We start from the raw sequence: 17173 nt of genomic DNA, 5'->3' as shown, positions 1-17173 counted from the left end.
CTAGCGTGTAAACAAATAAAGATACCTAAACCCTAAAACCCTAAAAACCTGGCGCAGGCAGTGGCGTGGACTGAACAGCATGCGAAGTGAGACCAGAAGCTCTATCTACTGCGTGCCATATGCAGGCATGGTCGTACGCATGTGCGGCGATCCTTGTGGTTATTCGTTGAGCGTGTGAAATCGAGTTGTTTATTAAATCAAAATCAAACTGCAACCTATTTGCTTTCAGAGACAACCTAAAATCACTTCTTCTTCAACATTGAAGCGAATAGACTTTGGTGGCTTCACGCCTCTACCATAGCTCAATAAAGTACATGTTCGCACATAAGAAGGATCTTTGTACGTGACCACCTCATTGAGAAGTTAATTGCAAAAACTCTTTTCAAGCTTGATAAACATATTAATATCACTAAAAAAAGTAAAGTGTGGCGCCAGAAGAGTCCCTTGTGTGATTGTGTGGTACATTTCATGATGACAACATACAAGTCCTTCCGTGTACACATCTGTAAACTTCAAAATACTGTGCAAACGAAGATTGTGACCAAAGTTTATAACGACACGTTTAGAATGTATCAGCATTTCTGCTTGCGGCAAGTTCTCGCTGACAAAAGCGCGAGTTTAACTGGATGCCTGGACTCCCACGACCGAATCGTGGAGTACGACATAATCACCATAACATTGCACTAAGCAGCAAAAGAATACACTTTTGCTACAATTTCCAAAACATTCCTCGAATAATCACGATATCTTATCATTCCGACACGTATCTCACGTGTTCTCGTGCGCTCTATTTTGCTGCACAAAAAGATAGGACAAAATCATTGCCTTGTTCTGCTGCACGTGAAGGTCGACAAATGCATTGGTTAATCAAGTTATTGCTCGCTCCAAACACGGGAATGATCCTTCCTCGGTGTTTCTCAATATTCTGTGGTGTCCGTATGAGCATGTCGTGATATATGTGGGCGCCCGTCATCGAACACGTTGAGCAATGAGCTGCACTTTAGAGATTGGAACTAAAATCGCTTGATAATCCTGTCCCTATCAAAAGTACACTACACCTTCACACCGTTATCTATCTGATTTAATAGTATGACCTTGTTATTTGGACTGCTCACTCCGGATAGATGATTCTGTTTCGATACTCCTCAATATTCTGGGGCGTCAGTATGACGAGGTCCCGCTGCTCTATATGGGCTCCCGTCATTGGGCATGTTGAGTTGCACTCCAGGCATTGGAGCCAACTCGAGTAGCTGTGAGTGACGGGGTGTTGTGGATATAAAACTGGTCAGCTAGGCGGTGAGAATCGCTGGATATGCAGCTTCTCTGCAAGTGCGCTATCGCTGGCTATTCAGCTTCTCTGCAAGTGCGCTATCGCTACAATTAATAAGCGGTGTATATTAATAGAAATCCTGGGTTATCACTCACGTACCTTCCATAAGCTTATGCAGTGAGAATACGCACATACACATGGTTAGTTAGAACTTGTATCGTAGACCTAAACACGCTCACTATCACCGCTTCATCGTATGACTTCAAATTATATATAGTATAGCTGATACATTATCAAGCATACATAGTAGTGTTGGTACACAATTGAGCACATAGATCCTTCTTGCATCGAAGATCGCACATAAATACTCAGCCAGTCACACCTGAGAACATGTCCCGATGGTGACATAGCAGGCATTACCACTTCGCTCAATGTGATCCCATCCAGAAAGCCAGGCAGTGGATTCTCATTCTCAGCCTGTCAGAAATAGAAAGGATAGGTTATCAAGCGATACAAAGAAGTATTGTGTATTGTAATATTCTTCCATGGCCTTGGCTTTCAGGCTATTCTAATTCCATAAATAGCCATAATCAAGTAGTCCGACGATTGCCGACAACGCACGCGGACGTCTGGCCATATAGTGGATGGGTTGAGCTGTTCACTGTAGTTCAGATACTACAGCTCTGCGCGGCTGCACATCTAGTGATTCACAATAATAGGATACGAGTCTACCCAGAACGATAGAGCACAGAATCCACAACAAACCAATTCTCGCCGCACGCGCATGTATTAACTATAAATCTGAGACATGAAGCAATGGCGAAGTCTCAAATAGTGGCCGTACTTACCTTATCCTCCTCGTTGAGTTCCCCATTCATGAACCTCAACCGCCTTGTCGTGTGTCTGGCCTTGTACTCCGCTAGACATTAGCACGAGACAACAGCAATCGTGTCAGAAATGAGTCATGATCGAGGGCAGGTATAGCCAGAAAACGATATCTCGAGCTAAACTGCTAATACTTCTATATGATATTCATATGATGCAAAACGAAAACAAACACGACCACAGAGAGCCGGGACACCGCAGTAGATACAGATTACAGACTTCACCTCAAGTAGTCACTGTTCAAGAAGTAGATAAATTCATAATTTTTGGTGTGTACTCAGCGGCACACCAATAATGCAGACGTATCGTACGATACCAAGGATAACCACTAACAGAACTCAATTATCGATCATTCCAGAAAAAAAATACACTTCTGACACGAGTGAGCTCTGCTGTAGTAGTGGGTTGTTCGTATACCTTCGTCGTCGTCATCATCCGAGCTTTCTGTCTTCGCTCTCCTACTAGAACCCACACGCTTCACAGTGCCAGATGTTCCTCTTGCCTTTTTCTTCGCTGGTTGTGATGAGGACTGCTCGTCCCTCAATACCGGCGCTTTGCCCGTGCGCTTGGCTTGTACATTAAGCTCTGCCAAAATGATCATCAAAGGTTGATAGATAAATAAAAACAGAACTAATATATATATATATATCTGTGGTCTGGTAAATATATGGTTACCCACTCGTAAAGATACATATCCATGAAGACATATATAATCGTAGCATAACAAGTGGTGTAGCAAGTGCAAACGAATGTACTCACTATACTCAGAGCATCTACCTATGTAACTGATTTCCGACTCGAAGTGTAGCACAATAGAAGTCAATTCGGATCATCAAATGCGTTTCATTTCTTTATATATGTATAATTTAAACGCGTTTCAGAAACGCGGCGTGCCACTGTGGCACGCACTACACATTGTAACCGAGAAACTTACATAAACCCCCATGATATGCCACTTATCCATCAATAACGCAAATTGGTATGTTTTTATGTATAATTCTATCGGACCTGACCAATTTAATATTTCATTGGTTGATTACTGATACCTAGATATGTGCATTAACTACTATATGGGTCTTGTTTGCGCCGGTATCATCGTCAAGGTGATTAAAAACCATAAAATACAAATACCATGCCCAACATACCATGTCGTTCCCTGTTCTTCACAAGCTTTGGTTCACCTTTCTCATTGAGGTAATACCGGGGATCTACCAGCTCCTTTTTCTTCAACAGAGACCTGTAGAAATTGGAGCACTTTGTCCATGTGGAAATAGAAACAACCGTTGTAGTCAGAATCTCCGCACTACAACTATTCCAGACACCAATTCGCTGAGTTGATGAGTTTATAGAAAGGCGAGCACACAAGGTGTTGCGAAATAGTTCGCATGTGTTACCGAATGACGAATTTTCCTGCCATTAATTGCAATGCACTCTTGAAAGTAGACCTAAACTTAACATGCCTCTGCCAATCAAAACTCTTCCGTACACAAATGTGGTTAGCGACCAAGAGCACCCATAGTGTACAACCGCCTGAATTTCAGTCTAACAACACAACTGCTTCGACTAAAGTTAACTGCTTCAGATGATACACAATGTGACAATGTCTTTCTCGATATGACACGTCCGCGGGTTAGGCACTTACCTGATAGCCCACTCGACCCGGGATGACCTTGCTGAACTCGCCCCATTGCCCCTCAGAACCACGCTCCTCCAACCTCTTCAGAAAAAGTGCCTTTTCATGCTCTTTCCATTCATCAAGTCTAGATGCTTCACCGGGCGCATTAAACCGGTAGTAGTACTCGTTAGGGTTTTCATGAAATTTCTGTGACGATTACAGCGGTGATTGGCGTGAGATAGCAACATTGTACAGTTAACAATCGATCCAGTTGGCGTGTCAGGTTGAAGAGTAAAATGAAGGAGTGAGGGCCGTCTCTACAGCAGGTCACCGGATGTGTCTGCTGTAGAATATGACCCGGTACACTCACGACTCGCACCAAAAGATGCACATTCGCCAAAGAAAAACCAGTTCTGTGCCATAGAGCTCTTGCGACAGTCACAACAAGATCACACACGCTTTCCACGTGTCAGGGAGCAGCAGTGGGTGGGAATATAGAAATTACACGTGCACCATCGTATACCTGTAAATTGGGTAGAGTAACTGCAAAGGACTTGTCTGCATCTTAAATGGCACTCCCAAGAACTCACTGGATACCCCACACAACACAACGTCATACCCCGTAAGCTTTCCTCTGTACTTTCGACATTTTCGTTATATCTAGCTGCGTGCTTGTTTCCATCCCGCTGTGCTTAGTACTAGTATTTCGGCTGTTACGTAGAATGCATAGATATAAAAATGAGACACACTAAGAAGGATCCACAAGACAGTAATAGGGGTAATCGGATGCTTCTTCCAACGTCAGAGTAATTCAAACGACAGTGCGTGTGATATCCACAGTAAAGGTACACGCAGAATTGCTAGCAATACAAAGAAAGTGATAAGCCGCCCAGTAAGCAGAAAATGACAGACATGAGATTGAGTTGGTATCAAATGCAACATTATGATGGGTATACAATACAAGGATAATCAGCAACAGGCACCCAAACAACAATATAGTAAGTGTACAATACACCAATAATCAGCAACAGACAGCCGAACAACAATATAGTAAGTGTATAGCACAACAATAATCAGCAACAGACATCCAAACAACAATATAGTAAGTGTACAATACAACAATAATCAGGAACAGACCAATATAGTAAGTGTACAATACAACAATAATCAGGAACAGACACCAGTAAGTGTACAATACACCCATAATCAGGAATAGACACCTGAACAACAATGTAGTAGGTGTACAATACAACAATAATCAGCAACAGACACCCGAACAACAATATTGTAAGTGTACAATACACCAATAATCAGGAACAGACACCTGAACAACAATATAGTAAGTGTACAATACAACAAATAATCAGCAACAGACACTCGAACAGACATTGAAGTGAACGTTCATGTGCAGAACACGTTGTCAGTTACAGACCATCTCATAACTCATCAATGCTCTGCGATTTACAACTGACATATTTTGTAATAGCTCGACAGCTAACAACTTACCCTTGGCTCTTCTTCTGAGGCTTCTTCGCAGCTGTCGATGGGAAACAATTTCGACGAATTGTTGCGATTAGATTGGAAGGATTGTTCGCCTATCGTGCTCACAGATAATTGTTAGTGTGTCTACATCGCAATACACTCAAGCATACAGCTGGACCGGCTTCCCAGAACAAGACTATGATACTCGATGATCACAGTCACATGCGGTGGTGTATGTATATACCTTACTGATGAACGATAAATATAAAAATGAATAACTTCTGTTGGACGGACACGGACTATTCGTTTGGACTTTGTACGTCTACTCCCAACGTTTCAGTCCACCAGAAAGTGTCAGAAAACAATCACACGCCACATCACGCGTCTACCCCTTCGACTATGGGGAAATAAACCCGGTTATTCGTTATGGTTAAAAGTCTCGAGGATATCACAACTTGTGTTTATGTCAAACCTTTTGCCTTTGCCTTTGGTTTCGGCGCGCTCTCCCGGGTTGATTCGCCTGATGAGCAGGCAATCCGACTCCGGATATTCGTGTAGAACTCCGAGTCTGCCACGGACATACTGTCCGCCAATAATTGCTGCAGGCAGGACGGATGGCGGTGTCAGACTACGAATTAACTAGAAACGGAAAGAGCTACTACACACATGGCAATGGATCAAGCAGAGGCACGCGGCCACGAGCTACTAAACAGCGCAGTCAACGTACCAGACAAGCACAGCTGACAATAGACACACACGACACCGACAAAGATACGCCACAGTCGCCTATGAATAGCAGGTATGTTTCTATAGGAGAAGCATACGTACTCTGCCACATTGTCAACTCGTCTCATATTGTTCCAACACTTTAGATGGAGTTCGCAAGCAGACTAGAGGGCGAGATCTTCGCACACAACAAAACTGTAGTGTATTCGAATAGGCGTGCCAGTCTGTGCCTTCTGCTACAACAGGTTTTGGGGTTTGGGATATCATTCTGGCAGTGTTGTAATCTTTTACGGAGTACTGGAGCCACCATGTAAAATCATGAAACAAACCAACAAGATGCAAATGTACTGCATATACAAGCCCAGATTACTGATTGGTATATATATATATATATATATATAATAATCATACCCTGGTAAGAAAGAAGTGCATTATCCTTACTGAACCTAAATTCATAGTTCGGACATCGTAAAAACGGCACAGAACACACAGTTGCTTATATACAACGCATAGTAATCGCTTGGTCGGAAGAATACAAGCAAACCGCACCCGCGTGCTACATAGTGATGTACGCACCTCATCGTCGCCACAATCGATTAAGCCGATCATGACCTCCTCTTCCGTCATCTCTGGAAATAAGTCTTGGACCCATCTGATCCTCTTCTTCTCTCGTGCCTTCAGAAGATTTTGCATCTGGATGTTAACAAGCGGCACAGTCAGTCTAATGTTGTGAGAACCTCACCACGCTGCGATAGGTTGGGTTTCGAGATAAATTGGGCAATTTGCACAGTTGATAGCCGGCACCACACAAATAGGATGATAGCATAACGAATGGTTCAATAACAATTGAATGTGTTCGGGCCGTAGTACATGGCTGTATGCAAGTGTGTCGTCGCGGGAGTGAGATACTTTGAAACCTTCAATAAGAGACAGGTACGCACCTTCTGCCTGTTGTTCTGCTGCAAGAGCTGTGCAGATGACAGCTCTTCTGGGAGCAAGTCGTCTCGCAGCAGATTGCGACCCACGGTTGCCACACTGTAGGACGGTGAGACATTTTTGTGTGTGAGCAGAAAGTGCGGTGTACACATTGTGTGCGGGCGGATGGTGCATTTGCATGCCAGGCAGCAGGCTTTGTATGCTAGAGTGGGCGCACGGTGCACACTTCCCGGACTAGAAGTTGCCACGGTGGAATTCTGACAGTGTCCATTCTATTGTACAAAACGATTACACTGGTGCACAGATCAGTTGACCCATTGTATTCAATACGATTAGATATTCCGGCAATATTAGCAGAACCAAGAGAAAAAAACAGTATGTGAACGAGAACATGCTTAGTTTGTCCTACCTTTCGTCGATACAGAATTGCCCCAGAAGGGTTTTTCTTTCCTCCTCCTCCAAGTCTCCTACTTTCGCCTTCTCTTTACCTTTATCCCCGAATTGGGTCTGTTCGTATGCGTTGTGGCGAAGATTATTTCATGTTCTTATAGACGCGCAAAACAGTGCTGGAACCAGCTGATCAACTGACCAGAAATAGTGAACCGCACACAAATCTTTACTACACTTCGGCTGTTCAACTGAAGATTGAATGTATGTCGCATCCGTTGTAGACAACGAGGAAACCACTTCCCTTACGTTATCTTGGGCTCTATTATTCATAGTATATTGCAATTTTAAGTGCGTGATTCAGCTGTTTGTGCACTGTAGCGGGCGTTAGTTTTGAAGACCGCGAGCGAGAAAAAAAAGTCAAAGTATCCAACAGGTGATTAGTCTTAACTGTCACCCGGTGGACAGAGAAGAAGAGGCATAGACCAGGAGATACACTGCACACCCTGGCTACGCTACAATGTAGATTGATAGAACCATGTGATGTGCACAGGAAGGTGTTTTTGGTCAATGTAGGGTATACTTTGACAATAAAACTCTAATGTGATATATAGAAGCGCACACACTGGTCATCACAACGACAAAAGCTGTTGGAGCACAATCCAGATCAGAAATCTATGACAACGACTTGAACGTACACGCATACACACCGTTGAAAATTCATCGACCCTTCCGGTCGCTGAGCTCTCGCTGAGTGGCTTTTGAGCTGATCCTGAATTGTTGGCGGTAGTCATTTTCTTCTATTGCGAGGTGAAGGCTTGTGCGACTATGATTAACTGGCTTTCTACAAGTGTGTGCAGTCGTGCGTATGAGAATGGTAGATATTATTCCCTATACGCATTGGATGGAAGACAAAAGTTATGTCGAAGAAAAGTGACTGGGGACTGGGGGGGTGAAATTTGGATGGATGCATCCGCGACTCGCGCGAGCGTTCGAGCGTTGCAGATGTAAATATTATGCAGACTTCTTGTTGACTTGTCGTGCAGTGGGCAGAGGGCAGTGGGCAGAGGGCAGTGGGCCGGTGGCCCGGTCTGATGACTGGAGACTTGACTCTGAATTCTGGAAGAGTCTGGAGTCTAGTCTCCTATTGGCTGTTTTTGCCGCCTTCCCTCTGAAAACTGAAAACTGGAAACTGAAAACAATGAAGTCCAAACTCACCACTCACCAGTCACCACTCACAGTCCCCGGTCACCACTCCCCCGTAGCATACAGCTCGAGTTTCCACATTTGCGACATTAATGATTAAATACATAGAGACAGATTTTATTGACCCTCTGTGATCCTCTGGAGGAGATGGACGACGGGGCTCTCTCTGAAAAAAAACGATCCCCCTTGAAGGATGATGTTGTAATTTTTTGGTTTTTTGTTCATTGTAGCCTCTAAAAAAGACAAGAAAGTTACGTTTTGTTTTTATTTATTTGGGTTTGTTGTAAAATCTAAAATAAGGCTGGTGCTGGGGCCTGGGTCTGGGGGTGCTTTGAAGTACGTTATTTATATTCTCACATCACGTCGCTATTCTTTACATATGAATACCAAGTTTATTTAACTACCTCTTGTGCGTAATTACCACCATTCACCAGTCCTTCTACAATTACACACGAGCTTATCACTTCCTTCTATTCCATCTAATCAGGAATACATTGCTAACCCTATATAGCCCAGAAACCTATCCGCAACCAGAGGTCACCTTTGCTGTTACGCTATGCCGAAGTCTAAGTCCTCTAAGTCTCGCACAACAACGACTAAGAGTGATGTTTCTAACGTGAAAGCTGTTACTTTGGCCAGGTGGGTCTTACCTGTACGATCAGGGCGCTGCGTTCGATTGTTCTCGGGAACTGATTGAGTTTAAATATTTAATATCATAACATGCACTTATGCCCAAATTCAAATAGCTTCCTACATAGATTAGAGTTGGCTGTTAAATGTGCCTTGTGTATTTCGAATGTTCGTATCCGGACTTCACCTGTGTATTTGTACAAGTTAGCCCCTGGTTAGTTATAAAAGTTGCACTTTTTGAAAGTACTTATATACATGCTTTTTATATGTATAGATGTATTCGAAAGATATATAGAATTTGGATGTGCAGACATACGCGAACAAAATCTATGTACAAGTAATATATAATATGTATATACATAGTTCAACTATATGTAATGGACTATACTCGTATTTTTATGCGTTCATCCAACTGGGTGTCCTGAGTTTGATTTTTAGTATACTTTTAAACATACTTATACACATGTATACATGAATATATATGTATATATATAAATATTACAATTGTCCAACGCGTATGTATAATGGTCGAATTGACAGTCTAACTGTAGGCTATAAGTTCATCCTCATGCAGGTAAAGGCGTATATATTGTACGCGGAGTTAACGGGCCATGCCAGCGCACGGCAACCTTCCAATAATTCAGTAAATTCGTACTTTATGATTTTCTTATATATATATATATAAGAATGCAATATCCAAGAACGAAGCGTGCATATCCGAATAATTTTTGACAGGGGATTGCATATAGACACTACACTCTTAGTGTGCGAATTGCCATGGAGAAATAGGTCTGGTTATTTTGCGAATACTTGTCTACTGTTATTTTGCACCCCAGTAGATTCGCCTGCACGGTTGCCGATAGTCCTCGCAGTGAACTTGACCAATGAACATTTCGTCAATTCTGTTTCCCTGTTTCCTGTATTATGTAGTGGCCTTGGCGAAAGCTCTACTGCGTACGTTCAAGTACACTGCTCACAGCTTGTGCATTGTTCGTCGCATATACGTATGTATGTGGTGTTCCAATACCAACTAACATGCTTCACTGCCTTTATTACAGACTAAACAAAGAGATGTTACAAATTACTATTGAGCCGCCCAAAAACTGCACGTAAGGCTTGTGCTTCGTTTACCTTTTTGTTTTTTGTTTTTGAGGGTTGTTGCACTTCACTTTCGATTGTTACTTTTGTACATGGTGCTGTGGTTTGTTCTGCAGACAGCATTAACCTTGTTGCTCTAAAATCACACCCATATTGTCAGCGCTTCATTCATCAATGATAATTTAATGGAGTGGCGGGCGACAATTGTGGGCCCGGATGGCACACCCTACGAAGGCGGCGTCTTCATTTTAAAGCTCAGCTTCAGTGACAGGCACCCGTTCGTGCCCCCTAAGGTAGTGTAAGCGGACGGTAGGTTCCTGGGTGCAAGTTTTTGATTAAGCTAGAGCCCTGTTGTGTATTTCGCTGACTTTAGTCTAGTGTGTCATAGTTTGCTTGCATTCTAATTCCGTAACTATGTGTGGAACGCCAAGCGAAAGTGTTGGGATCGTGTCTACACCGTGTAGCCCTGACGCTTTGCATGCAACCATCATTCAGGTTACGTTCATGACCAGGATTTTCCACTGCAACATCTCGGCCAAAGGAGAAATTTGCCTGGACATACTGAAGGTACGCTGTTTTATGACTTGTGCCTATTTTTGCCTCTTTCGGACCTTGTAGTTTCAATTTGCACACCTCTGACTCTATGAGTTGTCACCCGCAGACTGCAGTTTTTATAAAGTCTGGAACATTATTATAATGTTTAAAGCGCCCTCGTACATTTTGCAAATTATATTAGAAATTGCAGTTGCCTGTCCGCAGCCTCATAACGGGTTGAACGTTTCTACACCATTCTGTCATAGCCTCCTAACTAGTACAATTCTGTTGCTTTATGCGTAGTAGGGTATAAATATCACTGGGTTACGGACTTACGGGTGTGATGACTGTTGTCGGCGATATCTACACAGCCTTGAGGCTTGAGCCTATATAAATACATATTTTATATTCTTTAAAAGTTTTGCTTCTCAACCAATCATATGGGCCATGTTTAATTTACAGTTCATTGGTCTATTGTAACCGAACCCTACAAACCCTAAATATTGTTAGTTGTACATTGTACACTTCTATTTACATGGTAGTCTCTTCATAGAAGAATAAATTGTAGCACGCAACATGGAACTGGACCCCTGTGAGGAAAATGCGATGCTGGGCTTGTCATCAAGAGCATTTGCCAGAAACGCTTATACAAACGTGTATTCGACTCCTATGGCATCGGTCTAGCTAAATCGCACACCTGTCCTATCCCGATACTGTTGATAATCTTCGACCATGTGCGTGGTCATTAATTCCCAATCGGTTCTTCATCACAGGACAAGTGGAATCCTTTCCTCACGGTGTCCAAGATTTTGCTATCTATCGGAGTTTTACTGGAATGTCCGAATCCAGGTATGCATCAATGTCGGTGTAGTTGCAACACCTGCGCGGACGTGGTGGTGTCTTTATTCAGCCGAATGATCTGGCATCTCTCGTTTCGTTTTAGCACTTTAACTGTCTTATCAGATATGTTGTTCCCGCCTACTATGTGATTACCGTGTTCTCTAGTGCCACAGCAATATCCACGTGCATGTCTTATTGCATTTTAGAGGCGTATCTGTATCGTAATCAGAGCCATATGTCCATCGACAGCCAGCGGTAGTCTCGCGCAGTGCTAATGACTGTTTACTTTAAACACGTGCTCTCACTTCAGCCCAAGGTTCGCCTTACTTTACGCTACTCCAGTTTCTAGTATCGATAGCCTTAGAGCGTACAGCCTAGCACTAATATGATATCTGTGTTCATAAAACGCCATCTATTTTATGCGTGCATTCAACGCAGACGATCCTTTGGAACCTGAGATTGCGCATCTGTGGCGAACCAATCGCGAACTCCATGATGCGCAGGCAGTGGCGTGGACTGAACAGCATGCGAAGTGAGACCAGAAGCTCTATCTACTGCGTGCCATATGCAGGCATGGTCGTACGCATGTGCGGCGATCCTTGTGGTTATTCGTTGAGCGTGTGAAATCGAGTTGTTTATTAAATGAAAATCAAACTGCAACCTATCTGCTTTCAGAGACAACCTAAAATCACTTCTTCTTCAACATTGAAGCGAATAGACTTTGGTGGCTTCACGCCTCTACCATAGCTCAATAAAGTACATGTTCTCGCATAAGAAGGATCCTTGTACGTGACCACATCATTGAGAAGTTAATTGCAAAAACTCTTTTCAAGCTTGATAAACATATTAATATCACTAAAAAAAGTAAAGTGTGGCGCCAGAAGAGTCCCTTGTGTGATTGTGTGGCACATTTCATGATGACAACATACAAGTCCTTCCGTGTGCACATCTGTAAACTTCAAAATACTGTGCAAACGAAGATTGTGACCAAAGTTTATAACGACAGTTTAGAATGTATCAGCATTTCTGCTTGCGGCAAGTTCTCGCTGACAAAAGCGCGAGTTTAACTGGATGCCTGGACTCCCACGACCGAATCGTGGAGTACGACATAATCACGTCGAGTTTCATAACATTGCACTATGCAGCAAAAGAAAACTACTAAAACGAAGAGAATACACTTTTGCTACAATTTCCAAAACATTCCTCGAATAATCACGATATCTTATCATTCCGACACGTATCTCACGTGTTCTCGTGCGCACTATTTTGCTGCACAAAAAGATAGGACAAATTCATTGCCTTGTTCTGCTGCATGTGAAGGTCGACAAATGCATTGGTTAATCAAGCTATTGCTCGCTCCAAACACGGGAATGATCCTTCCTCGGTATTTCTCAATATTCTGTGGTGTCCGTATGAGCATGTCGTGATATATGTGGGCGCCCGTCATCGAACACGTTGAGCAATGTACTGCACTTTAGAGATTGTAACTACTGATAATACTGTCCCTATCAAAAGTACACTACACCTTCACACCGGTATCCATCTGATTTAATAATATGACCTTTTTATTTGAACTGCTCACTCCGGATAGATGATTATGTTTCGATACTCCTCAATATTCTGGGGCGTAAGTATGACGAGGTCGCGTTACTCTATATGGGCTCCCGTCATTGGGCATGTTGAGTTGCACTCCAGACACTGGAGCCAACTCGAGTAGCTGTGAGTGACGGGGTGTTGTGGATATAAAACTGGTCAGCTAGGCGGTGAGAATCGCTGGCTATTCAGCTTCTTTGCAAGTGCGCTGTAAGCCACATTCAGAAAGCGGTGTATATTGATAGAAATTCTTGGTTATCACTGCGATAAACAGAATATCCCAATCAGTCTCACGTACCCTCGATAAGTTTTATGCCGTGAGAAATACGCACATGGACAGGGGTAATTTGAGCCTGTACCTTAGACCTAAACACGCTCACGATCACCGCTTCATCTTATGACAAAGTAGATACTCAAATTATACATGGTCTAGGTGATACACAATCAAGCATGCATAGTAGTGTTGGTACACGATTAAGCACATATATCCTTCTTGCACCGAAGGTCGCACATAAATTCTCAGCCAGTCATAGCTGAGAACATGTCCCGATGGTGACATAGCAGGCATTACCACTTCGCTCAATGTGATCCCATCCAGAAAGCCAGGCAGTGGATTCTCATTCTCAGCCTGTCAATAACAGGTTGTCAGGCAAGGATATGTTATCAAGCGATATAAAGAAATATCGAGTATTGTGATATTCCTCCATGACCACGTCTTTCAGGCTATTCTAATTCTACATATAGCCATAATCATGTAGTCCAACGATAGCCGACAACGCACGCGGACGTCTGGCCATGCAGTAGATAGATTGAGCTGTTCAATGTAGTTTAGATACTACAGCTCTATGCGGCTGCACATCTGGTGATTCATAATAATAGCATACGAGTCTACTCAGAACGGTAGAACACAGAATCCACAACAAACTAATTCTCGCAGCACACGCATGTATTAACTACACGGAGCGATGGCGAAGTCTCTGCTAGTGGCCGTACTTACCTTATCCTCTTCGTTGAGTTCCCCATTCATGAACCTCAACCGCCTTGTCGTGTGTCTGGCCTTGTACTTCACTGGACATTTGTAAAAGACAACAGTAATTGTGTCAGAAATGAGTCATGATCGAGGCGAGATACCTATGACATTCATGCAGAAAACACCACTCAATCCCTTCGGCAGGTATCGTCCGACCAACGATCTCTCGAGCGAAACTGCTAATACTTCTGTATGATACAAAACGAAAACAAACACGACAACAGATAACAGAGACACCACAGTAGATACAGATTACAGACTTTACCTGCACCCAAGTAGTCACTGTTCAAGAATTAGATAGATTCATAGTGATTGCTTTGCACTCAGCAGCACACCGATACAGATCATTTTCATGCTGACGTATCGTACGATACCAAGGACGGCCATCAACAGGACTCGGTTATCGATCAATCCAGAAACAATACACTTCTGACACGAGCGAGCCCTGCTGTGCTGTAGTAGTGGGTTGTTCATATACATTCGTCGTCGTCATCATCCGAGCTTTCTTCCTTCGCTCTCCTGCTAGAAGCCACACACTTCACAGTGCCAGTTGTTCCTCTTGCATTTTTCTTCGCTGGTTGTGATGAGGATTGCTCGTCCCTCGACGCCGGCGCTTTGCCCGTGCGCTTGGCTTGTGCATTAAGCTCTGCCAAAGTGACTATCAAAGGTAGATAGATAAATATAAAACAGAACTAATTCATATATATATATATATATACATAGCTGTGGTCTAGTAAATAATTTGTATATTCTGTGTTGCAGAAACGCGGCGTGGCGCTGTGGCACCCACTACACATTGTAACCGAGAAGCTTAAATAAACCCCCTTGATATACCACTTATCCATCAATAACGCAAAATGGCGTGTTTTTATGTATACTTCTATAGGACTTGACCAATTGAATTTTTCGTTGGTTAATTGCTGTATGGACAGCTTTATTTAGATATGTGCATTGATTACTATATGGGTCTTGTTCGCGCTTATATCATCGACAAGGTGATAAACAAAATCAATAAGACACAATCCGAGAAATCTTCCCGTCAATCGATGGCGCTGGATAAGTAGCCAGAAGACGTCATCAAGCCCGACCCTCTTTTGTATGTTTTCATTTGCTATTTGTTGCTAGAGCCTCTCAAACTAATTACATCTTTAAATTTCAAAAGTATAGGTACATTCAATAATCACAGCCTTCGGATAGCCCTAACGTTTCGCCAATGCACAAACTAACTCCCATTCAATGATGGCTACCCGCTGCTGAGCCTCCACGTCGCATTTGAAAGTGTCGAAGTCAGTCTCGTGGCCCCTTCTTATTGCTGTACTCTCATATATCATTTCATTGAAATTATCGAGCCACAGCATGTCTCGTAGTCTAGGCAAGCGTTCACCTTGTAGACTTACGTAATCCTCAAAATTTGCATCAAAGGAACTGTGAATTCTTCCGCACTGTGCTTAAGCTTGGATTTTTTTTTTTGCCTTCCCTATGTGTGCTCCTGGCTCCAAATAATTTGTGCAAAAACTTGTTTGTTGATGAAAGTTTGGATAAACCATACTAAAGCCTCGGATATACATGTATTCGATCAAAAACTTCTTCTATGACTCTCCCCAATAATTGCTTTTAGAATTCGGTACAACATGAGCCTTCACTTTGCCAAAGTCTAGATTTAGTCGTTGCCTCATATAGGTTTTAAACTGCACCCAATTTTCTGGAAAGTAGACAGCACCCCACGAACACGGAGTTTGAGAAAGATATGGTTGGAATTTTGGAGCTTGCCGACCGACATATTGAACGCTATCATACCGAACCCGTGGATGGACCAATTCATTTATCTTAGGAGAGTATAAGCTCACCCCCACTATCGCCGTTGAATCGACTGTGGGATCGTATCTTGCATTCAAAACATTATGCTTCGCCCATATATACCAGAAGGGGGAAACCTCGATATCATCTTCTAAAAAGACTGCGTACTCATGAACGTTCGTTGGATATCAACAGGAAACAACCATATCAATGAGTCCCATATCTTGATTTCGCACTGTAAAATGGACATTCCCAAAATGCCAGTTAGAATTTCTTAACACCTGCAAGGTGTTGGAATCAATACCCCCGTCAACGTGAAAGGCCAGGGTAACTTTGTTTCCAAGATAGTGCGCGTTTAGCAAAGATCCCAGTAAACGCTCCAACGATCGGGACCGGTTCATCGTTATCTGTATATTTTATATTTGTTCAGAAAGAGATAACGAAGCGTCAAACCAAATTTTCAAAGTAGCAATATTGCCACCTCAGATAGAATGTGAATATACTATACACGTACATATACTATAATGTATGTGTAGAAGTAAAATATAAAGAATATATATTCATGAATACACCTGTATAGGTTCTATAAATACATATTCTATTCATATACATATACGCTTAGATATTAATATAAGTACATCCAAGCTCACAGACATGATATACACCATTATGTCCTTCCACTATCCGACCGACTTATGTTTCCAAGAGTAATTCTAAAATGTACATCACAATTACTATTGGTGTGAACTATTTATGACATGGTTAAGAATAGATACAAATACTTTCGAGATAAAACATGCGCGTAAATACGTATACGCACATACTCTAACAAATCACGTATATATATATATATACAATTCTGAGATACAACAGTATATCTTTATTGTATACCTATAATATACAAACATATAAGATTGTATTCAAGTACATGTACTCTTTTTATATTTACACAGGATTTTATATATTTAAACAGGAAATCTATTTGTGAATATACATAAATATAGAAATATAAACCATGTAAATATAAATGTGCATGTATATTATCTGCGTGATATAACATAATATATATATATATATATATATACATATATATATATATATATATATGTATATATATGCATATATATATTACGCATGTATGTAA

At 42.1% G+C, this 17173-nt stretch overlaps 2 protein-coding genes across 2 annotated transcripts; one reads left to right on the top strand and one right to left on the bottom strand.

Moving 5' to 3' along the window:
* Positions 1-539: 539 nt before the first annotated feature.
* On the bottom strand, positions 540-8271 carry SARC_03674 (hypothetical protein). The gene is made up of 13 exons (XM_014302536.1): positions 8012-8271; positions 7324-7421; positions 6920-7013; positions 6555-6671; positions 5725-5851; positions 5277-5307; positions 4390-4480; positions 3798-3977; positions 3301-3409; positions 2573-2740; positions 2119-2189; positions 1653-1747; positions 540-1250 (listed from the first exon to the last, which is right to left on the bottom strand). The coding sequence occupies exons 1-13, from the start codon at positions 8093-8095 to the stop codon at positions 1112-1114; spliced, it is 1404 nt and encodes a 467-aa protein (XP_014158011.1). The 5' UTR covers positions 8096-8271; the 3' UTR covers positions 540-1111.
* A 621-nt stretch (positions 8272-8892) lies between these two features.
* Positions 8893-12384, top strand: SARC_03673 (hypothetical protein). Its single transcript, XM_014302535.1, has 6 exons — positions 8893-9146; positions 10196-10246; positions 10396-10528; positions 10731-10802; positions 11543-11618; positions 12048-12384. Exons 1-6 carry the CDS (start codon positions 9064-9066, stop codon positions 12143-12145), a joined length of 513 nt encoding a protein of 170 aa, XP_014158010.1. The 5' UTR covers positions 8893-9063; the 3' UTR covers positions 12146-12384.
* The last annotated feature ends 4789 nt before the right edge of the window (positions 12385-17173 follow it).

This window comes from Sphaeroforma arctica, assembly GCF_001186125.1.
Source record: "Sphaeroforma arctica JP610 unplaced genomic scaffold supercont1.192, whole genome shotgun sequence".
Classification (NCBI taxonomy): domain Eukaryota; class Ichthyosporea; order Ichthyophonida; genus Sphaeroforma; species Sphaeroforma arctica.
The sequence above is the reverse complement of the archived record's forward strand: the minus strand, read 5'-3'. Positions and strand labels throughout refer to the sequence as shown.